Consider the following 23,020-nt stretch of genomic DNA (forward strand, 5'->3'; position numbering starts at 1 on the left):
CTCAGGCCCCATTTCTATAAATGAATTGTGCACGTGTCCAAGAACTTCAGCCAAAAACCTAGGTGCCAACCCTTATTTCCATTCTTTGCTTCTCATGCCACATCGGATGTACCCACTTAAGCCATGACTTTAGCCTGGACCACCAGGATTAGCCATTTAATTAGATTACCTCACCAGCCACCCCCTGCCCAACCTCGAGTGCCCGGGCAGCCATAGCCAGCCTCTGGCTTAGGCTCATTACTGCCTCAACAAGTATTTTTCCTTGATTTTTGCATTCTTAATTTCTATTCATTGTGTTGTTCCTTTCCCATAAAAAATGGGCGTGTGTTGTTCCTTTCCCATAAAAAATGGGCGTACCACAAAGATAGAGTTTTCATGGGGTTGGGCCCCACTGTAGAGATGTTTCTAGGAAAACTCCCACACAAGTTAGGAATGTTCCAAGTTGTTCAAGTGTGTGTGTGTGCTGAAACTTTAAAAGTGACAAATTAAAGCAGCAAAAAGCCAACACACTCTCCTATCCTTTAAAAGAACTGAAAGACGGAGGTGGTCACCAAGAAGAAAGCATGGTGTACACATTTGTTCCTCAGACCCACGGGTTCACAGGTCATGTTCAATGTGCTCCCATGATGCCTTTGAGGACAAGGTTTACTCCTGTACTTACTGAGTTTTAAAAGCAGGAATGCTAGGGTTGGGGGGAAGGGTTCAGCTCCATGGTATGGTGGATGCCTAGCAGCACAGGGTTTAGGTCCCAGCTCTGAAAAGCAAAACCAGGGGTGTCAATTGTGATGGTTTGAATGCTTGGCCCAGGGAGTGGCATTATTTGGAGGTGTGGCCTTGTTGGAGTGGGTGTGGCCTTGTTGGAGTGGTGTGTCATTGTGGGTATGGGCTTTAAGACCCTTCCTAACTACCTGGAAGATAGTCTTCTCCTACCAGCCTTCAGATGAAGATGTAGAATTCCCAGCTCCTCCAGCCCCATGTCTTCCTGGATGCGGCCATGTTCCCACCTTGATGATAATGGACTGAACCTCTGAATCCTGTAACCCAGCCCCAATTAAATGTTGTCCTTATAAGAGTTGCCTTGGAACCATGCAGTGGTGGCACACGCCTTTAATCCCAGCACTTGGGAGGCAGAGGCAGGTGGATTTCTGAGTTCAAGGCCAGCCAGGTCTACGGAGTGAGTTCCAGGACAGCCAGGGCTATACAGAGAAACCCTGTCTCGAAAAACAAAAAACAAAACAAAACAAAACAAAAGAGTTGCCTTGGTTGTGGTGTCTGTTCACAGTAGTAAAACCCTAAGTTATCAATTTACAGTAGGGTTTAAAAACATAGGCTGTCAATGGCCTTAGCTTCAATGTGCCTCGACAACCTCATCTATGAAACAGAAATACGTACTCAACCCAAGGACAGAAGAGAGGGTTGTAACTAAAGTGGCTAATTACTCTGAACAATGTTCATCCCTTCTACTCAGGAGAATCCAATCTGGCGACTCCTCCCAGTCTTTCCTCATTGTTACCACTGTAGACTTCTAGATCATCACCGAGCCTTGGCTGTCCAAGCTTGGCTGTCCTCCAGGTCAGTCTAATCTCCACGCAGAGGGCAGAGGTTGCAGGAGGCCATCCTACAGAATTCTCCCATTGCCCTAAAAGCCTACAGTCTGCTGTCCACCACACCCTGAAACACGGAGAACAGTCACATCAGTTTAATCAAAACTGAACCACATCTTTTTGATCCTGTAGTGAAGCCACTGCCTCCAAAGCATTCCTCTGAAATGCTCCGCTGGCCGGAGAAATACAGACAAATTGATTTTTCTCCAGTTAAAACTACTCAGGCCGAAGCTTTAGAGTTCTTGCGTTTATGTCCTCTAAGAGAATGCCATTAATAAATCAATTTGTCTGTGGAAAGAAACTGTCCTATACTCCTTCGGCAGAGGCAGATGCAATAAAATTGTGTAGCACTAACAGCTAGGAAAGGAATTTTCATGAGAATGGAAAAATAGACTAAAAGTGGCAACCCTTAGGACACATAAAATCAAATTATAATAGAACAAACATACCATGAGGTCGGACTGATTTTTCGTCTAGCTGAATTAATTCCCATAGAGACTGGCTTGTAGGGAGGAACGAACTGGAATTGTTTTAAAGCAACTACTAAGGAGCCATTGCACAGAACCTCTGAGATCCCAAACTTTTCTTCCAGCCCAATTTTGCCATGTTCTACATTCTTGGCTGTTGTACCAATGAGCCCATTGTCAACAGAAATATGGAGGCTGGACGGGTGAAATGCCATAAAGTATGGATAGTGTCCTACTTAGATTTATTTACTTATTATTGTATTTTATTGTATTTTGCCAACTTGACACAAGCCAGGGTCACCTGGGAATAGGAAACTTTAACTGAGAAAATGCCTCATTAGCCAGCACGTTGTCAAGACTGTGAGGGAATTCTCTGTGAGAGGGCCGAGTTCTCTTCAGGCAATGTCATCCTTGGGTGGGTGGTCCTGTGTTGTATGAGAAAGCAGGCTGAGCTAGCCATGAGGAACACACTGGTAAGCAGCATTTCCCTGTGGCTTGTGTTTCAATTTCTGCTCTGAGTTCCAGCCTTGGCTTCCCTGAGTAGATGGTGACCTGGGATGTGTCAGCTAAAATAAGCCCTTTCCTCCCAAGCTGCTTTTGGTTAAAATGTTTATAAACAAAATGGAAAACAAACTAGGATAGAGTGCCTTTAAGAATTTCATAGTCTTACAATGTGATACATAGGGCAAATGAGAAAAAAAATCCTACAAATTCATCTTTCTTCCTAAAATGAATGCCAACGTTTTGTTAGAACAATAAAAACCAACCAACACACCCCAAACTCAACTCCCAACCGAGTCAGGGTTTCCACTGAGGTGTGAAGGTATTCTCTCGGCATTGGAAGATGTTCTCTGTGAGCAAAAACAACATTTACACACAAAGCAGAAACATGTCTGAAACTTTTTATTAAACAGGCAATGCATTTTGCAATGGTTCAGGACACAGATGCCTAGTGGAAAAGTTTAAAAATTCTTTTTGGAAACAGTCTATGAATTGACAAACCCTGCCACGTCCCTTCCTCTCCTTCTCGGGGTGGGTGGGTTTCTTCAGGAAACTGGATTGTTAAGAAGGTAGCTGCTCTTGAAAAGGGCATCCTTGCTTTACCACAAACATCATGCCTATTAGTAAACAAGAAAGACCACGGTGGTCCACGGCAAGACGGTGGCCAGAGGCACTGGCTGATGGCAAGAGGCAGCACAGACCTGGAACTCTAGGCTCACGCTGGCAGCTCAGCACAGGAATGGCGCCCCTGGACTTTGCAACATTCTTGCCACAGCCCCTCTGGCCCGGCACTGAGGCTGTCTGCTGGTCTTCTTTGTTCCCCCTGGTTCTTCTCTCTCCTCTGAGCACATCAGAACCCGTTGACAAAAATCAATCGTAAGTTTCACAGTCTGCTTGCCATGATTTATTGGCAGTTTAAAACTTAAGCGGCTCATCGATACAGCGGACATCTTTCATCAGCAGGCTGCCAATCTATTTTATGATTTGGGGCATGTCGCTCCAGGCTTGAGACTTCTTTCTGGCGAGTTCCATCCAGGATGGCTGGTCTGTACTAGCGTAACTGGCTCTCTTCAGCTGATGGAGTTCCTTCTCTGTGGTCGCTGCAGCCTGAGCTGCTGGGAGACAAAACAAACAAAAGCAAGAGACCCAGTGTAGGTTTTCACTAAGCTTCCCCTATACCTTTAAATATACGTTACAGTCTCCACTCTGCTCCAGAACACACAATCCATCGGGGTGTAGAGGTGTGAAGACTGAAGTGTGGAATGTATATGACCAGAAGAGTTTCGGAGCAGGCTTAGATGGTTCTGGAGGCAAAGCGAGTCTAGAAAGGTTCAGGTTCGAACTACAGAACACCAGAGGTAGGCTGCACACAGGATCAAGCCTAACACCTTCACAACCACCCACTTAAAGATGGCTAGCATAATAAAATTCTCGTGTCTTTTGACTACAATACAAAGTAAAAAAAAAATTAAAAAATATTAATTAATATCCAGATGTCATTTGATAGGAGAGCATGTGATCAGTGTGCAGGAGACCCTGGATTCACCCCCAGCACCATATGAGGTGACACATATCACCTCCATGAGCTCAGAATTGCATCCCAAAACAGCAGAAACGGGGGCCCGTGTTTTATGATTTCACATTCCCAAAAAGGGAAATCTTACAGAGATACAAAGTAGGTTGGTGCTTACCTACCCCCAGGGAAGGGAATGGGACAAATAGGTTTCTTTCCAGCATGAGGGGGATGTTCTATTCTTAGATTGCCACCAGGGTGGTGGAACTCCGCAAATATATATAATCTCACGGTTAGATACATCCACTGAAATGCACATTGAATATGGGTGACTGTTATTAGGTGTGAATTCCTTCTCAAAAAAAAAAAGGCTGCATTAAAAAAAAAACACAGCTCAACATGGCAAAATGATTCAATAACACAAACTCCAATGGCAGGAAGAAATCGGTTATTAAGGGACCAAAGTGTTTGGAAATACAAGCCAATCTCATACCCAAGTTCTGATGGGACAGTGAGATTCCTCTCTGCAGTCCCTCCTTGAGGTTTAGTTTTGACCCCTGCCTCTGGGTCACAGCAGGCTTTGCAGGGGTCATCAGGAAGGACTTGCTCCGGACGAAGTCACCCTGCTTCACAGACTCCTACGGAGACACAAAATGACACGTGCTGCCCGAGGATACAGACTCGGAGGAGGTTAATACTCAAAGTGACTTAGTTACAAAATCTCTCCCCCAAGATGCATCCTGCTGCCGGCACTTTCTGGAAAGGGGCTCTGTGCACCAGCGTCACCCATAGAAATCCCAGAGCTATGACTTGTGCCAGCCTCCTGCAGCCCACGTGTGCATGGTGGCTCCTTCCCTGCTTGTTAGAGCACAGCCTCAGCCCCAGATGTTATACAGCCAGGACTCTGTGTGAAAGCTGTAGGGAATGGTTTTGTGACCCGTGCTATAATGGTAGCACTGAAACCGGCTAACATTTCGCTCTGTGATTTTCCTTCCTCTGCACTACATACGGGTCTTCAGCTGGGTAGCTACCACTGAGGACGCGCATTAGCAGGAAGGGAACGAAGCCAGTCCTACCACAGCGCAGGTTCCCTTTCCCATACGGCAGAACCCCCTTTATTGGACTGGTTAGTGGAGGCTGCATCATGGCCTGCTTCTAAAGCACAGTTGTTGGGGGTTGGTGAGAGCTGTTTTCAGTTGAATACAACATGCAAGCCCAGATTTTCGCTGTGCAGCCCCAGGTGAGGGAAAAGAGAAGCCAGCAGGCAGCAGCCAGAGCAGAGTTCATTTGTTACCGCACAAAGAGCTGAGGTGGAGCTGGTGTCTGTGTTAGCATGTGTCTGAGGGGAGATGTTGTTTTAACTGTCTTCAAATTTTTCCAGAGGCTGAACTGCGTTGCCTAGGAGGCCAGAGCAGACTCGGTCTCCACTGCATTTCAACCAGCCCACACAGGCAAAGAAGAGGCAGCTTGCTCCTCCACAGGGGCTAGAAGCTGACATACTGCCTTTGCGCATGTCAGCAGTCATGGTAGGCACGGGGTCTCTGTGATATTCATGCAGGACCTCTGTGAGCACAGTGGTACCTGCCCCCACTACACCCTGCCAAGATGCCCCGCCTCCTCCCCCCCATCCCACCTCCCGGAACGCCACAGAAAGAGTGGTAACCTGGGCTCTCTCGACCATCTTGGCTTGCTTTCCAGTTTCTGTCTTTAGGAGCCTCGACCCAGACTTCTCTTCCTGGTTGACAGGTTGGTCTGGGGCTCCTCTTCTCTTCTGTCTGGCCATGGTGATCCAGGGTGGGGTAGGTTGCCCATCAGCCCCAGGACCTGTAGCCGCAGGAGGCTGACCCTTTTCTGTGATAAAGGCCAAAAAGGAGCAATCTTAGTCAGACAGTCCCACCCTCCCCTTCAGTCCCACCCACAGCTTCTCTCCCATGCAAGGTGTGTTGTACTGCTTTGTTTGGTTCAGGGGGCTGAGGAGAGGTGGGGTTGAGGAGCGGGGTCTCTCCGAGAGAGACCCCATTTCCCATTTCCCCCTAAGCCAAAGCCTCTCTGATATTATTTCTCTTCTTCGGCAAACTTCATTTTTTTTCTATAGATATCTCAAATAGATTACCTCCTCTGGTCTGAGCCACCAAAAACACGAGATGCAACTGCCACCCCAACATGTGCATTTTGAAGCTAATTTCTACCTGGGCATTCTCTCTAGGAGGAGCTAGAATGTACGCACAGATAGTCTGTCTTTGATAAGAGTCTACATTTGGGACCAACGACCAGCCCCCACTCCTGATTTACCTGACATGCTAAACACAGTCCCTTCGTGGGATGTGCCGCCATTTCTAAAACCATCGGTCCTCACCTGAAACAGGAAGTGCTAGGGGCCTGCATGGTTAACGCAGACTGCTTTTCTCTTCTCCTGCTCTCCACAAAATCTTTAGAGGCTCTTTCTGGATTTTTGGTTTTTGTTTGTTTGCTTGTTTTCTTTAAAGGGCTCTCTTTGCCCTCTCCAGGCCATTTCTTCACCCTAGTGACCAGGAGCTCACTCTGAACTCTTCCTGTGTGTCTCACCCTCACCTCATCCCTATTCCAGTGAATGCTCGTCAGAGGCAGCTGCCTCCTTGGAAACAGATGGAACATTTTCTCTGGGTTTGAACTTTATTTTCTCAGCTAACAACATATTCTGAACAACTCTGATAAGATTAAATTCACAACCCGAGGAACTTGCCATTCCAGTTTTAAATCCTAGCAGAGAAGTAGCTCGTTGAGGGCCAGGCCAGCCTCAGCAGGTCTGGTATGTCGCAAGATCTCCGACCCCCTCGGACAATCAGTGCTGGGTACCCAGCAACTCTGTCACCTCTTAGCCCAAAGGCACAAGACATAGTTCTTTATACCCTGTACTTGGATAAGTTCATCTGAGCTAAAAGATACATTTTAAAACTCTGCCTGAGGACCTGACAACCATCTGTAACTCCAGTTCTGAGGGCTACACTGATTTCTTTGGCATTTGTAGGTACACACATAGTGCACAGACAAACACGGAAACAAAACACTTGTACACGTAGAGTTTAAAGCCTTAAAAGAAACAACCAGAAAAGTTATAAGGGACTGATTAGAAGGTGGGTTGGCAAGAAGGGACCATGAGGGAGGGCAGGGCTCTGGGCATGACTCCGGTGGCAATGTTTCCAACTGCACTGGTGTGTGCCCGTGTACTTATGTTCACATGCTGACCCACCGGAGTGGGTAAACCCTGCAGCTGCACTAGGCTGTGCCAGGATGTGATTACAGGCAGCTTCATGGAGCACTGACCTGAGCAAGTGGCTAAGATCTCTCAGCAGCCATTTCTTTCCTGTTTGGTTCATGTATTTCCCCACACTTGGACACTTCCCACAATATCAAGCCTCAGAGATGTTGCACCTCTGTCCCAAGTAAGTATGGACAGAGTCGGGTGACAGCCATTCTGCTCTGTGACACAGGCATGAGTGGCTTCCAGGACTTGCACCCTTATCCTCTGTCACATTGGAACCCAGGGCTATTCGTCCGTGCTCAACCTGGGCTGGGGAGAGCTGGGGTAGAGAGAGGAATGAAGACGGGCAGTGGGCAATCTATGGCAGGCTTCGGGGACCAAAAAAGTTGTCAGTGATCCCTTAAAGCATTCCCTCTCAGGGCCAAGGTTGAAACAGAAAATCTCTTCTGCAATTAGATCTGCTCAAAAGGTTAGCTCTAGGGCACTGCAGATGTGTCAGTTCAAATAAAACGACAGGCAAACCCTCCTTTGTTTATCTTCCTGCCTCTACAGACAGACCCGAGTCTCCTGGGGATTTGGTTTAAAGACTTCTGACATCTCAGCCCCTCCTCCAGAATAATAAGGGCTTTAGGTTGTCAAGTGTGCCCAGGTCTTCAACCAACACCTACAGAGCCCAACATTTCTCTCACTGAACTGCAGCCACCACATGTTGCAATATATGTGATCCCTTCCGAGGGTCTTTGAGAGGCTGGTCCCCACACAGCTGCCAGGGAAGGGAGCAATCTAATCTGCCTTAGAACAAACACAGACTAACACTTCCAGATGGCAAGTGTCTCAGGTGTGGGGAGCTGGAGAGCCACACAGCTCGGCCCAAACAACCCCATTGCACAGGCAAGTGACTTCTGATCCCAGCAAACTCTCACTTTGTTAGTTAAGGAGAGGAGTCCATCAAAGGAAGAGTTGGTAAACTTCTTCCCTTCTCAGTAACATAGCCTCTTCCCTCAAGCTCTATTTGGGAAAATACTGTAAAGCACCAATCTTCAACACAGCCTGTCCTGGGACTGGGTTTAAGGCCTCAGGCTAGCAGTGTGTTCCTGGGCAGATAAGACAGCCTGCTATCTATGCCAGCTGTTTGTAAAGATTCAGTGACATCATCTTCCCCCTTCCCCCACAAGCCCCAGCAAGGTGCCTGGCACTTGCCAGCTGTTCTCCATTACAGCGTGTGCAGAAGACCACAGGCTGCTGCCTCCACCACTTCCACTGTTACTCTGTCATTGCTGGTAACAATATAACAACCATTTTGTTGATTTCTGTTTTCTAATCTCTTTCAAAAGATGGGGAAACTAATGCAGTGGGTTTATGGACTTAGCTTGTGGACTTACATGACTTAGCTATCTGTATTTAGAAGATGCCACCTCCCCAAGTCCTAACCACTCACCCAGTCCTGAGATGCTCAGCCTACAGGTCGCAAACACTTTCTATCACTTGGAGCTACCCCCTTTGCTTGGTTTTGGTGCCTACTAAAATTCAAATGTAAGGCACTGGTTTTTGTTTGTTTGCTTGCTTGCTTTGTTTTGTTTTTCCAGAAAGAATCCTAGAAGTGACCAGCTGAGGGGCTGAGGGTGAAACACAAATGATGGGCCACACCCTACATGACGAGTCTCACAAAGCTTAGAGCTGTCAAGAACATGGTTGTGGTTGGGAGTCAAGGAGCTGGAGGATGTGAACTTTAGGGGCTCCCGCCCTTGGGCTGGGAAATTAAAGCAGATGTTCTGGTCTAAGCAAGCTTGGAACAAGATAGCATGCTGCTGTGTGTCTGTCCTTCCTGAAGCAATTGTGTGGTGTGTATGAATGTGCTTGCGCATTCATGTGTATGTGCATGCATGCATGCGTGAATGTATGTGTGTGTTTGCACACTTATGTGTGTGTGTGTTCCATGTGTGGAACATAAAAGGCCAGGGGTTGACACCAAGTGTGTTCCCTAATCTCTATGCACCCTTATTTTCGAGATTGGGTCACTCACCTAACCTAGAGCTCACTGATACTGCTAGAGTGGCTGGCCAGTAAGCTCCAGAGGGCCTCCCTTCTGCCTACCCCCCAACCTCCCATTGCTGGGATAATAAGAAACTGGGTGCTGGGCTGTCAGCTGAAGTCCTCATGCTTGTGTGGCAAATGCTTTAACTGGAGCCACCTTTGCAGTCCCTGAACCGTCATTGTAAGAAATGTATATCCACAGCTCATTTCCAGAAAAATAAAGCCTCCTCCTGGGAAGAAGAGGCCTGAGTTTGCTCAGTAAGACTTCTGATCTAAAGTGGACGTATTAGCAACCATGTCTCTCAAGTGGTTGAAGCCAGAACAGCGCTTGGTCCTGTCTGCTTGTTTTTTAGGCTCCCAGCTACAGTCCTGACATACATGATGGGCATGACTGACAGACACTAGGGGACTCTAGAGCAGACATGGACTTTGTGTCCTGGGAATATAACACCTCATGTTTGCTTCAGGGTTTATATTAGGTTTTCAGCATGTAAGACTTCAGCTCTGTTCTTAAAACATTCATTAGTCTGTTATCTGTCCTGGCTCATAGCCAGCTCCTGGTCAATAGCACTTGTGGGTTTTAGTGGCTTTCCATCAGTTCTGTCCAGCAGCCACGGGGCAATCTTATAACAGAACTCGGGCTTATGGTGCTTGCTGGAGGCTTTATTTTGAAAGGAGACAAGGGTTTTCCACAAAGCGCATAATATAGAGCTTTGCACTAGCTCCAACCTGGAATGAACCCACCACCCTCCATTCCTCATTCAGCAAATAATCAATGCCCAATGCTCTCTGTTTCCCTGTTGGAGGATGCTCTCCCTGCCAAAACACATTTACACTCCCAGACCAGGTGCTCCTGTGGTTACCTGGATATATGTAGTTGGCAGGAGTGAATCTGAGTTCGCTGGATGAAGCCTGGAGCTTTCGGAGCAGCTAGTCTCAACCAACTTGTCAGTTTCAAGTTCAGTGACAGACTCGCTCAGAAAATGGGTGGAGAGCAACAGAGGAAGACACCCAATGTCTACCTCTGCCCTTCACACAATGTGCACACATGTGCAGACACACAGTAATGCAAGCACATGCATATGACACAGAAACACACAACAGAGAATACAAACTAGAACACAAGGCTGTCACATCATCTGGATTCATTAGCTACTGACTACGGGTCAAGGAAGAGGAATCTAACGCCCCGCCCACACGGGGATAAGGCAGGCTTTTGCCTGGAAGCTGTTTCCACAATTCAAGAAGGGCATCAAGGGACTCCGGGGGAAGTCTCGTCCCTCCCTGGCAGCTCCTTCCCATTCTCTTTACCCCTCAGCCTCTGAGGTCCCACGTGGTCCCCTCTCCCCCCACCCCCCGCTTGCCTTTCTTATGGTGGCTCCTGCCCCACTCTGTAGGTCCCAGGAAGACATCCCCCACTTCCAAATTTTCTTCCCTAGCTGCATGTAAGGTCAAAAGGACCATACTGTTCTCACCCCGGGACTTCCTCTCAGGTCAAGAGGCACAGCCGGGGTACGCTCAACTCTACTTCTGCCGCCTCGGGCTTCTTGTGGTTTTAATTTCCACTCTCAACTCAGAAACTCTCGTCTGCCTGACCTACAGTCTGACCTCTCTGCCTGACCTCTCTCGGTCTTCAAACTCACAAGAAAGGAAGAAGAAGAGGCTGTCGAGACTGCTCAGTAGGTGAAGGTACTTGGTGCTAATCCTGAAGACCTGACTTAGGACACCCCAACCCCACCCTGCCCCAGGACAGAGATACCTGGAAGAAAGAACTATCTTCCAAAGGTTGGCCTCTGACCCCTCCACATGCAGTGTGAGACACCTGCCTGTAAGTGTATATACACATACCAAAGAACCAAAATGCAATGATCTCTAAAAGGACTGTTTACATGCCAGAATGGTGAGAGCTGCAGAGATCCAGCTGGTTCTCCACCCTTTGTGTCACAGCTGGCAGCTGTGAGATATCTCACACTTCCTCGTTTGCGCAGGGTACATGCTGGTGGGTCAAGCTGCAGTACACAGAAGGTTTTTATCTTCAGAATCGAAGGCCTAAGTTTATGGGTCATTGTTGTAGTTTGTTCTTTTAAAGCCCTTCTGCCCAAAGGTGGTTACAAAATAACACGTGACTCACATCTGAGTAAGATATGTGGAGTGGGGCCAGGAATATGGTCACCCATGTGCAAACACATTTACTGGGGGCATCCTAAGGGACAGATACTTTGGCGAGCTCTCTTCCTCATGCAAGCAGAGCTTGCTGCTAAATGCTTGGCTAGGCAAGGTGGGAAGAAACCCCAAACTGGCCTGGCCCAGCATCCACACCTCACAGTGGGCACCTGGGAGCCAAGGTGTGTTGTTAGTGGGGGGACTAGACCCAAAGGACATTTTTCTCAACTGCCACCAACTATGCAATTAAAACTAGTCCGGGGGAGTGGGGAACAATGACCCAAGCCCAGCCCTCAGCCCAGAGCCAGCAGGTCTCTGTCACCTGCCTCAGATGAAACAGTGATCCTGTTGAATAACACCCACTCCATACCACCCACAAGACACACAAACACCCTCCATGAGAGGCCCTGACTCTGCCCTCTGGAGAAGACCCAGTAACAGCCTGGAACCCATGAGAACTGCCTCCAGTGACCAAGAAGGAATAAGTAGCCACTTGCAGAGACAGATGACCCTTGTCCACAGAGTGAAGATCTTCCTTCTATTATACAGCTGGGACCTCCCTCACCCTGCCTTAGCTGGTGGGTAAGGTCTCTCCACCAGAGAGATGTAAGAACTGGATTCCACTCGATGTTGCTTCTCAGAGTAGCACTGCTAACCCTCTGAGACTACAGCAAAGCACCAGACAGAACCAACTTAAACAGAGGGGATACTTATTTTGGCTCAAAGTGTCAAGGTCTTGAAGGCCACTTGGCCCTGTTTCTTTGGGCCAGTGATGATGAAAGACATGCCAGAAGCTGGAGACAGCCTGTTCACTTTATGGGATCCAGGAAACAAACGAGGACAGGAAGGGACTGTGATCCCAGTATTTAATTCAGAGGCTCACCTAGATCCCAGTATTTAATTCAGAGGCTCACCTAATCTCTTTCCTGGATGCCTGTCTGCCACAGGTCCCTTCGTCTCCAAAAGAGGCTCGTGAGCTAGGACCAAGTCTTCAACACATGACTTACGGGGCTTTGAGGGACATTCAAGACCCAAACTCTAGCAGACACCTAATTCATAAGGACCTTCACAACTCTCCTCAGAGTTGATTTTTCAGACCCTCACCAGAGGTACACAGAACAAAGTCACTTGCGCAGGGTGGTTGGCTTTAAATATCAACATGTCATGAGCTGGAATCATCTGGGGGAGGGGGATCCTCAGTTGAGGAACTGTCTATATCAGGTTGGCCTGTGGGCAAGTTGGTATGGGATTGTCTTACTGGCCTTAATGGATGGGGAAGACCCACCTCAAATATGGGTGGCACCTTCTGGTAGCAGCCCAGATCAAAGGGACATAGAAGTAGGATTATTCTACCTACTCTCTGGCCTTACTTCCAAGCCTTCAGATTGGTACTACTGAGGTACCCAGCCTTGTAGATGGACCAACTGCTGGGTTCATGGCCTCTCTGGGGTGAGACAGCCATTGCTGGGCTACTCTCATTGGGATTGTACCTAGCCTCAAGGCCCAAGCAATCACTAGGTTCCCGGCCTTCCAAGTGTGCTTCTGCTGTTGGAATATTTGGACTGTACTGTGTACACCAATTTAGTAAACCCTTAATTCCTTTAGAATTTTTTACTACCTATGGCCACAATGAAAAGAAGCTAAGATGTGAATACAGCCATTCTGACTGCTGATCTTCACTTACGGAGTAATGTGCACCCGTATTAAGGGGTATGTTCCCATAAGTTTCTGATATCCCCACTTCCTCCCCACTGAACTTTCCCTCTGAGCGGCCAAGGTAGAGTAACTCAATCTGGGCTCTGTACTGTCTTTGGAGCTGGTAATTCTACACCATGGAGGGACTGTCCTGTGCATTGGAGAATGCTCACTACCTTCCTCCTCTCACCCCACCTGGTCTGTGACCATCAAATTGGTGTCTAGAGAACGGCAAGTGTCCACGGGAAGACAAAGCTGCCTTACGTGGAGAGCAGAACACACAGTCCCTGAGCTAAGTCAGGTTGAGTTTCCTGTTCCCTGAAGGGGTCAGGTTTCTTTCTCAATGGCTGCAGGGCCAGAAGGAAGAGTGCGCAGGAGAATGAGAGAGTTCTCCATTGACACCTGCCACATTCTTACTGGGCTCGTCTTATGATTGGCAGATGTCCAGAAGGACTCTGGAAAATTCCAATCAACTTTTAGGTCTCCTGGGTTCCAGCTGCTCTCTGGGGTTCTCTTGTCCTCTTGGTAGCACTGGGACCACAGGAGGTCTCAGAGAAGCCTTATCTGCCCAATATCCGTAAGTGGCTGGATTGGCCACCAGTCCTCCAAGATGCTCAACCGCAGGGAACACACACCCAGCTCTCCAAGAAGTTTCATAGTCTGTCCTAGAGACTCAAGAGTAAGGGAGCAGTCCGTTCCTGTCCCAGTCCCTGCACTGGGGGAATCATGAGCTATGGCTCTTCTTCTCAGAGAAGTCCCACAAAGTACCGCCATCCCTAATTCCAGGTAGGTTGGTAAATGGGTCCTGAACTGCTAACCCAGTCTGGGGCTTTCCATCTGTGGCCTGGCACCTTGGTCTGAGCTAAGAATCTTGGCCATGGTGTGTTCTTTGCCACTAAGATGAAGAAGTAGCACTTGCTGCTGAGACGGTAGAAACTCACCGATCAAGTTGTATGGCATGACTGACATTTTTCCTTCCCTCATACCAGGTAGGGGTGGGGCACAGTCTCACCAGCCTCACCTACTACCCAGGAGGTAGAGGTGGGGTGGGCAATGGTTTCCACTGTGCTGGAAGACCAGTGCGGTCTTCGTGGGGGACAATCTCGATTGAGTCAACCCAGTGAACAGTGCACAGGAGTCCACTTTTGGGAATCTGTCCTGGAGAGCCCGCAGTGTGATTCAGAAGTGAAATTGGCCAGAATGGTGACCATGGTACGGCGAATGTCTCAGAGTTTCTACTGCTGTGATAAAACATGACCAGAACCATCTTAGGAAGGAATGCACTGATTTCTGCTCACATGTCCATGGTACAGTCCATCATCAAAGGTAGTCAGGGCAGGAACTCAAGGCAGGAACCTGGAGGCAGGAGCTGATGCAGAGGCCTGGGAAGAGTGCTGCTTTGCCCATCCTGCTTGATTAAATCACCCAGGACCACCAGCCCAGGGTTAGCAGCAGCAGCAGCAGCAGCAGCAGCAGTCAGTTGAGCCACACCAATCATTAATCAAGACGGGTGTGCTCATAGGCTGGTCTGGTGGAGGTTATTTTCCCAACTGAAGTTCCCTCTTCTACAATGACTTTAGTTTGTGTCAAGAGAACAAAAAAACTAGCCAAGACACTTTCCAAGAGGGAAAAGGCTCAAAACAAGCTCAATGTCCTTTGTCAGGAGGTACACATAAATAGACTGTACTTAAAATGAGGGGTCAAGCCACTTAAGCTGATTGTGAAAGATGCCCTTGCTTTATGGTGGGCTTCAAATATCAAATGGCAGGCCAGTACGGATAGCAGGTTGAGATGAAATAAATCATCCGTGTGCCTATCCTCGTCTGTCAGCCATGACTGCAATGTGTGTGGGAAGGAATTGGTCTCATTATGTTGGGTGGGATTAGACAACATTCAGACAGGGCATAAGGGCATTCAGTAGAGGAGGAGGCTTCTGTGTCTTATATGTTTCAAAATTAATTTAAAATTTACACACAGTAAAATTCTTCCTTTTTGTTGTTAAGTTCTGAGCGTTAACTCATGCTTACATGCTTAGGATGGTCATGGATAGGACATAGACTAGAGTTAACATTCTAAAGAATTCATTTGTCTTCTGCATGATAGGCCCTCTGGCTCCCTTGGGGGAACTTCTCATTGGACTTCTTCCAGATATCACTGTGCAACGAGATCTCCGAAAGGAATGTGGGAGACTGTGTTAGGAGGTTTTCATAGATAAGGAGATTGGGGAGCCTCTGATCGGAACTCTTCCTCCTCAGTGAAAGGTCCCTATTTCTGAGAGGGTTACAGACATTGAGGAGCACAGGAAAGGCTGGGAGCCAGAGGCCAGTAGGTAACCACACCCTCTTAGGGAAGGATGGGGAGGGACAAGTGAGGCTGAAAGAAAACGTAAATGTGAGCAGGGATGGGTTTCAAAAAAACCCAAACAAGGGCTGGTGAGATGGCTCAGTGGGAAAGGGCACTGACTGCTCTTCCGAAGGTCCTGAGTTCGGATCCCAGCAACCACATGGTGGCTCACAACCACCCATAATGAGATCCGACTCCCTCTTCTGGTGTGTCTGAAGACAGCTACAGTGAATTACGCCAGAGTAAGCGGGGGTGGGAATGAGCCAGGTAGGAATGAGCCAGGCCGGAGTGAGCCAGGCCAGAGCGAGCGGTCCTGAGTTCAATTCCCAGCAGCCACACACATGATGGCTTACAGCCATCTGTACAGTTACAGTGTACTCATACACATAAAATAAATAAAATAATAAAACAAACAAACAAAAACCCAAACAAAACAAAAAACAAAAACAAAAATGTTCAAGATGCACATGGGTATTCCTCCAAAAGAATCAAACTAGGTCCAGGAGATTGAAGCCAGTGCCTTGTGTGAGGTGTGCTGTCAGTTTTGGTTAACTTGACAGAGAAGTTAGAGCCATCTGGGAAGGGGGAACTTTCAGCTGAGAAAATGCCTCCATCAAGTTGGCCTTGTATGTCTTTTGGGGACTTCAATAGGAGTGGATTCAGCTCACTCTAGGGAGTGCCCCCCCTCCATGGTCTCCGCTTCAGTTCCTACTCCCAGTTCCTGCCCTGCTTGAGGTCCTATCTTGTTGTCCTTAACGAGGGGCTGTGATCAGATTGTGTAAACCCAGTAAGTTGTCCTTGGTCATGGGGTTTTATCACAATGATACAAAGCAAAGTGAACCATGAGATATCCTCTCTACCCCTTAAAGACATTACTTTGAGACAGAACATTGCCAGGTTGCAGTGGCTGGCCTCAGACTTGCCACTGGCCTGCCTCTGCCTCCCAAGTAGCTAGGATTAACAAGCAGGTGACGATATACCTGGCTCACAACAAACTCTTTCTATATGATTAGTGTATGTGTGTGTGTGTGTGTGTGTGTGTGTATTTTAGACGTTTTCAAAACATGACACTATCTCCTTCTAAAAATAATGCCTAATTATGTGTGTGGAAAGTTTTTTCCTAACCTGTAATTTAGATTCTGAGATGCATTGGACCAACAGGAGGAAGGAGAGTGTCTTGGAAAATGAACAAGCTGGCTAACCATAGGCCATTTTCTTCTCATGGCAGATCAGCAAATTATGGCCCAGGTCTATAAATAAGCCTACTTTGTGCTGAGGAGCATGCATATGCACACTATGCACATACGCAAACACACTCACGAATGCACACACACACACACACACACACACACACACATGCGCGTGTGCACTCGAGAGGGCTCGTGCGGTACTGGGCTTGTGTATCCACTTTAACATAGCCCCATGATGTCCAGCCCCTTTGGCAGACTGGCTCCTATGTCTGCTACAATAATTCCTACACCTCCTGCTCTCTTCACTGAGGAAAAGTTCCTCCTTCCCTTCAAAGGGAACACGGTGTGGAAGGGCAAGAAAAACATCAGTGCAGGGCACAATGCAGCTGAAGTCACTAGAGCAGAGTTTAGAGCTGTGCACACACCAGGGACAATTGATACTCTTACTTTATGATCTGTAAACCTGGGCAAAGTCCCTGCCACCACAAGGTAATGAATAGCAAAACTTAACTATCTGTAGGAAACAGATGAGCATGGTCATGAAATCTTTCATCATCTACATGTCTGGTATGAACTAAATGGCTTCCAGCTGCTACAGTTTGGGAACAGTGAGGACGAAGGCAGAAGCCACATCAGTGATCTGAGTATGGGGACTGTCACCCAGGTGAGGTTCTGCTCCTGTCTATCTGAGGCAACCTGAAGACCCTATGGTAGAGTGGAGGACACAGGGACCGGACAGCAGTCACAGTTCTGGAGCTTGCCTCTCATATCACAGCCTCTGAGAGGATGGGTTCCTAACAGACAGAGGCCAACTCCTCCTCTTTTCCATTCTCAGGAAAATCTAAACCATTACCTGTGCCCAGCAGAGGAGCCCAAAAGCATTTGCTATGGAAATCAGTTGCTGTTTCTATGGACTAGAAAATGTCAATGCACAGAGATGAGCAAGATAACTGTCTATTACTTAAGCAAGATCTATCTATCTATCTATCTATCTATCTATCTATCTATCTATCTATCTATCTATCTATCCATCCATCTGTCTATGAGCCTGAGTCTCCTTGCTTAGGGCAACCTTGCTTCCATTTCATAATCCTCCAGCCTCTATCCATCCTGGATATTTTATACTGTCGAAGACGTCATACATAAGTAAGGGGCCAAACACCACCACCGAGGTTTCTTCCTTTATAGCTCTATGACCCTGAGTTCTGCTCATTAAGCCCCTGAGAGACATTTCCCATCCTGGACCATGAGAGCAGATGGTACTGATATCTAACTTCCACCTACAAAGCAGTTCTCCTCGTTGTTAAAACAGCTTTCTGAATCACTCTACAGCTGCTTCAGGAACACAGCAACTGTACGGAGCGGATCGTCACCTAGGACTTGACCCTTCCTCAGACTCCCTTGCTGATGCAGTGGCTATGGAGGCTTCAAAAGTTCCTGACTGAGTAAAGGGCCCAGGGACCAGGAAAGTCCCCTCCAAAGTGCTGGAAACCTTCCGAGTCCCATAGGAACTCAAGACACCATAACCACGCCACACTTTCCTGACGTCTTCTAAGGACACAGAGAACATCAGCTTATCTTTGAAACCATGTGGATGAGGTTGCCTTGAGCGCATTTTTCTTTTGTCTGAAGCTGCCTTTCAGGGTTCTGCGTTGCTCAAGCGAGCCTACAAGCTTGGCTTCCTCTCTGTCTCACAGTGCAGTGTAAGTGGACTCCTGGTCTTATAGGAGCCACTTAAAAATAGCCTGGAACATTTTAAAATAAAATCTGCCATGGAAAGCCTGTTGCTAAGTCCCCAGTTACTCTGTTACAGGCACAGACGTGTGCTGTGTGCTTATGTGTGCATGTACACACACACACACACACACACACACACACACACACACACACACGACCCAACAGTTATCTAGTCTTATTTTCCATAAGCCAGCAGTAAGTGGCCTCTCCAATTAAGTTGCAGGTACCCACTTCCAACAGATTGCCCTCTGATCCGGAACATCATAAATAAATCAGAGAGGGGTACAACTCGTCTTACTTCTTCCCTGTTCGTCTTAAAGACAGTTTCTTTTAAAGGTTATTAAGCAGTGCCCCAAACCTAACATCATCTCCCTTGGGGGACAGGAAGTAGAGGCTGACCTTCCTATGACTCCAGTCATACACAGTATGAGTTCCACGTGAGGCCATGCAGAGGCCTTATTAGGACAGGGGAACAAAGTTTTCCTTGGGGGAATAAGGTCAAAAGAACTCTCACAACCCAGGAGATTAGTCCCAGGGAAAACCTGCATCAAAATTAACACACATATTGTTGGCTTTCTGAGACATACAGTAGAAGCATTTGTATTCCCCATTTAGAACCCGGGAATAGTTCACAAATTAGATTGCAGATTGCCCTATTATGTCAACATATATGATTTTTTTTTTTTTTGCATTCACACAAAATCCTGGTATTTGACCATCTATCTTCATAATTCCTTATTCCTTCAAAATATTTATTTTTATCTATATGAATAGGTATATCTTCGTTGTAGTGTGTGTGTATGTGAGCCCAGGTGCTTGCAGCCAGAGAAGACGCCAGAAACTCTGAAACTGGAGTTCGGAGCAGTTAGCTATGAGCCAGCAGTTAGCTGAAAACCAAACTCCAGTCCTCTTCCTGGGCAGCAAGAGCAGTTAATCAATCACCGAGCCTTTGCTATGGCCCTAATGCCTAAGTCTCCATCATTTTGCCTTCCCACGTTGGTGACTGAACCCTGGGCCTGTGCTGGCAAGAGTGGCAGCCTCAGCTCCCCAACTTTCCAAATGTCAGCAGTGCTAAGAAATTTTGACCTTTTCCTCCAATTCTCTTTGTAAAATCTGATTTTACAGATTTTGTGACCATCCCAGCAACACAGTTTTCCCTGTGTCCCATCTATTCCCAACAACAAACATCTTGGAAGGCTCTTACCAGCTCCCTGATGGGGCGACTTCTCCTTCTTGGGCTCGGGAGGCAGAATGACTTGTATGAGTCTCTCGGACTCCCCAGGGCTGGTATCCAGGCCTGCGGGTGGGTATGGCAAGGTAAGGCTCGGCAGAAGCGGCTTCCTGGGCAGGGGTGGCTTGGTACCCGGCTGCTCAGGAGACCTGGTCTTTCCTTTCGCTTGCCCGTTGGGGGACCTGGAGCCTCGCAGTGCGGGGGCAACCCCGATGTGGCTCTGTTCATCTTTGGGAAGCAGAGCCAGGCCTCCTTTCTCCATCCTGACTTCAGCGCTGTACCTCTTGATGGCTTTGGCCTCCTGGGCAGAGCTGTCTCTGTATTTAAGTGAGAGTGAGGTGGACCGCAGCTTGACTGGGAAGGGGCTCTGGTCCTCCCCATGGGCTGTCTCCTGCACAGAGGAGGCACATGGCTCAGCATCCTGGGGGCTCTTGCCCGGTCCTGCCTGGCCGGCCCCCACATCCCCTGAGTCTTGAGGGTCACCACCCATTGTCTTCCGGGCCTGTGGCTTTGGCGGCACCTGAAGGTCATCAAGTGCTGCCTCACTCTTCCAGGCAAGGCCACTCCGCAGCAAAGGTGCCCGGCCCCCTGCAGGCACATGCGTAGAATATTCCGGAAGGCGAGAGCTGCTGGCCCGAGCACGTGCCCTGCTGGAAGTCACAGAAAACCTCTTAACGCTGCGCTGTGGCTCCGCACTCCGCTCGCTCTTTCTCCCCAGGGCTGCCCTCTCTGGACCTCCTGAGGTTGCAGCTTGTGTAGGCCTGGGGCGGGCAGGAGGCACAACTGCTTTGTCCTGGACTGCTGGGCTGGGCTCTTTCAGAGGAGACTCTGCGGGAGACCCACTAGGGACCAAGGCCTTGTGCTTCAGGCAGCTCTTGGGTACTGGAGGGCTTGGGGCAGGGGCTGTGGAAGACTCTGGCCCCGCTCCTCCAGGTCTGGGTACCTCCAGGGTCAGCTCCTCTTCCTTCCGGACACTTTGGTCCTGTCTCTCTGCATCTGAAGGTATCTCCAAGTTGGTATCAGTGATAGTCTCAGGAGGTGGTGTGTCTCCCTTTGTAAGTAATGTGTCCCTATTAGGAGGCTCCATGATTCCTTTGGGTGGTGCCACGTCTCCCTTGGAAGGTGACATGTCTCTTTCTGGGGGTGCCATGATCCTCTTGGGAGGTGCCACGTCTCCCTCGGAAGGTGACATGTCTCTCTCTGGGGGTTCCATGTTCCTCTTGGGAGGTGCCACGTCTCCCTCGGAAGGTGACATGTCTCTCTCTGGGGGTTCCGTGATCCTCTTGGGAGGTGCCACGTCTCCCTCAGAAGGTGACATGTCTCTCTCTGGAGGTACCATGATCCTCTTGGGAGGTGCCACGTTTCCCTCGGAAGGTGACATGTCTCTCTCTGGGGGTCCCATGATCCTCTTGGGAGGTGCCACGTCTCCCTTGGAAGGTGACATATCTCTCTCTGGGGGTTCCATGATCCTCTTGGGAGGTGCCACGTCTCCCTTGGAAGGTGACATATCTCTCTCTGGAGGTGCCATGATCCTCTTGGGAGGTGCCATGTCTCCCTCGGAAGGTGACATGTCGCTCTCAGGAGGTGCTATGACACCCTTGGAAGGTGTTGTGTTTCCCTCAGGAAGTATAGAATCTTTTCCAGGGAGTGTCATGTCTCTTTCAGAAATTGCTGGGTCTCCCTCAGGAAGTGCAGAGCCCTCCTTGGAAGGTGCCATGTCCCCCTCAGGGACATCAGTAGATAGTGGGATTTCTGCATCTCCAGAACCACAAGAAACTTCCTCTGATGTACTCTCCACTAGGGGACATGGGCCTCCAGTGGACAGCTCTTCCTTCTGGATTTCAACATGGGGAATATGGTTTGGAGAACTTTCTGGCAGAGATGGGGACTCCAAGCATGGGACTGAGACCACCATGGGCTCAATGACTTCTGGCATAGCTGGAAGACTTGAGGGTTCATCTCTGGGACAGCCTCCCTCCTCCATGCTCGCACTGACTGCTGTGCTGTGCTGTAGGCGAGCACGCCTGGCACAGGCCCCCCCAGGTGACAGCAAGATTGCAGGTCCCCCAAACTCAGGCCTTCTGCCCGGCATCAAATTCCGCTGCCGAGCATCTGGGTTCTCTTCCATGCTGACATGAAGCAATGGCTTCTCATCATAGTCTTCCTCCTCTAGGGTCCATGACAGATCACTCAGGCATTCAGACTGTGCCCTCTAGGAGACATAGAGGTGAGAGATATCACACAACAGATGTTAGACAGCCTATCTCATCCTCACCTCCTCTAGGGCTAAATGTGGTCCAGGCAACACAATAGCCCTCAAAGGCTGGTGCTGAAGTAGATGGCCACACGCTCTTCAGCCCCTCAACCTAAATGCAACTCATGCAGCCAGATACATTGCCACACACTTTTAATCCCAGTACTAGGGAGGCAGACAGACAGATCTCTATGTGTTTGAGGTCAGAAAGCGGTGTGTGTGTGTGTGTGTGTGTGTGTGTGTGTGTGTGTGTGAAGTTCTAGGTCAGCTAGAGTTATATGTAGTGAGATCCTGTCTTAAAACAGAACTAACCAAACAAAAAAAAATCAGTATCCCACATGTCCAAATGGGTGCCTGTCTATAGTCAAACAGAGGTCCGAGGACCAAGAAAGAACAACTATCTGTCCTGTGTTGTGTTCTCCATTAATTTTGTTTTACCCTAGATGTATCTGAGTAAGGAAAGGCTTGTTATTATCTCTTTGTACTTGGAGTCCAAAGGCATGGACCTTTTGGTCAAGACTGAGCTAACTTATGGTAACAGGTATTCCTAGGTGAACAGGCACTCTCTGGGCTCAGCACCGAGACCCATGGCAATGCTCTCCAGAGAAGTGCTTTCATTGAAAAACTATATAGTTTTCTTAAAAAGTCATTTGTGTCAGGTCAAACGTGGTGAATTGCGAGCCACAGAACAAAATCCAAAAATTTCAGTCTTAGGTTCTCTGGTCTTACACTCATGTGAAGCCAGGGCTCTACCTCTGTGCCAGATGCCTCCTCCGGGACAGTCTACCAGCAGCTGTGGAGTCCCTCAGCCTCTACCTCCTGTGGATAAACTTAATCAAGCTCATGCTGCTTCCTGCTCTGGCCTCTAGTGCACCTGGCACCCTACGCTGTCTTGTGGCATTCTTTCTTCTGAAAGATCACTGGAATCTGGACCTGGGCTCCCTTTGGTTATCACATATTCAATCTCTCCTCTCAGGAAGAAAATGAAAATCAAGAGGAAGTTGGAGCCCACAAAGGCAGTATGTGAAAATGATTCAAGGTTAGGGT

The 23,020-nt window shown here is 48.4% G+C and overlaps 1 protein-coding gene across 10 annotated transcripts in view; it reads right to left on the reverse strand.

Annotated features, from left to right (window-relative positions):
* Positions 1–2,958: 2,958 nt before the first annotated feature.
* Kiaa1211l (KIAA1211 like) overlaps positions 2,959–23,020 on the reverse strand; it is a 116,218-nt gene continuing 96,156 nt past the window's right edge. For 9 of the 10 annotated variants that reach the window (XM_031367248.1, XM_031367245.1, XM_031367239.1 and 6 more), the window contains 4 exons: positions 19,693–21,931; positions 5,749–5,936; positions 4,579–4,723; positions 2,959–3,687 (listed from right to left, as the gene is read on the reverse strand). In XM_031367248.1, the coding sequence (XP_031223108.1) occupies positions 3,545–3,687; positions 4,579–4,723; positions 5,749–5,936; positions 19,693–21,931 (2,715 nt within the window). In that variant the 3' untranslated portion in view covers positions 2,959–3,544. The remainder of the gene's footprint in view (positions 3,688–4,578; positions 4,724–5,748; positions 5,937–19,692; positions 21,932–23,020) is intronic. The other variant, XM_031367244.1, reaches the window with a different exon arrangement.

This window comes from Mastomys coucha, unplaced genomic scaffold (genome assembly GCF_008632895.1).
Source record: "Mastomys coucha isolate ucsf_1 unplaced genomic scaffold, UCSF_Mcou_1 pScaffold14, whole genome shotgun sequence".
In the NCBI taxonomy this organism is placed as follows: Eukaryota; Metazoa; Chordata; class Mammalia; order Rodentia; family Muridae; genus Mastomys; species Mastomys coucha.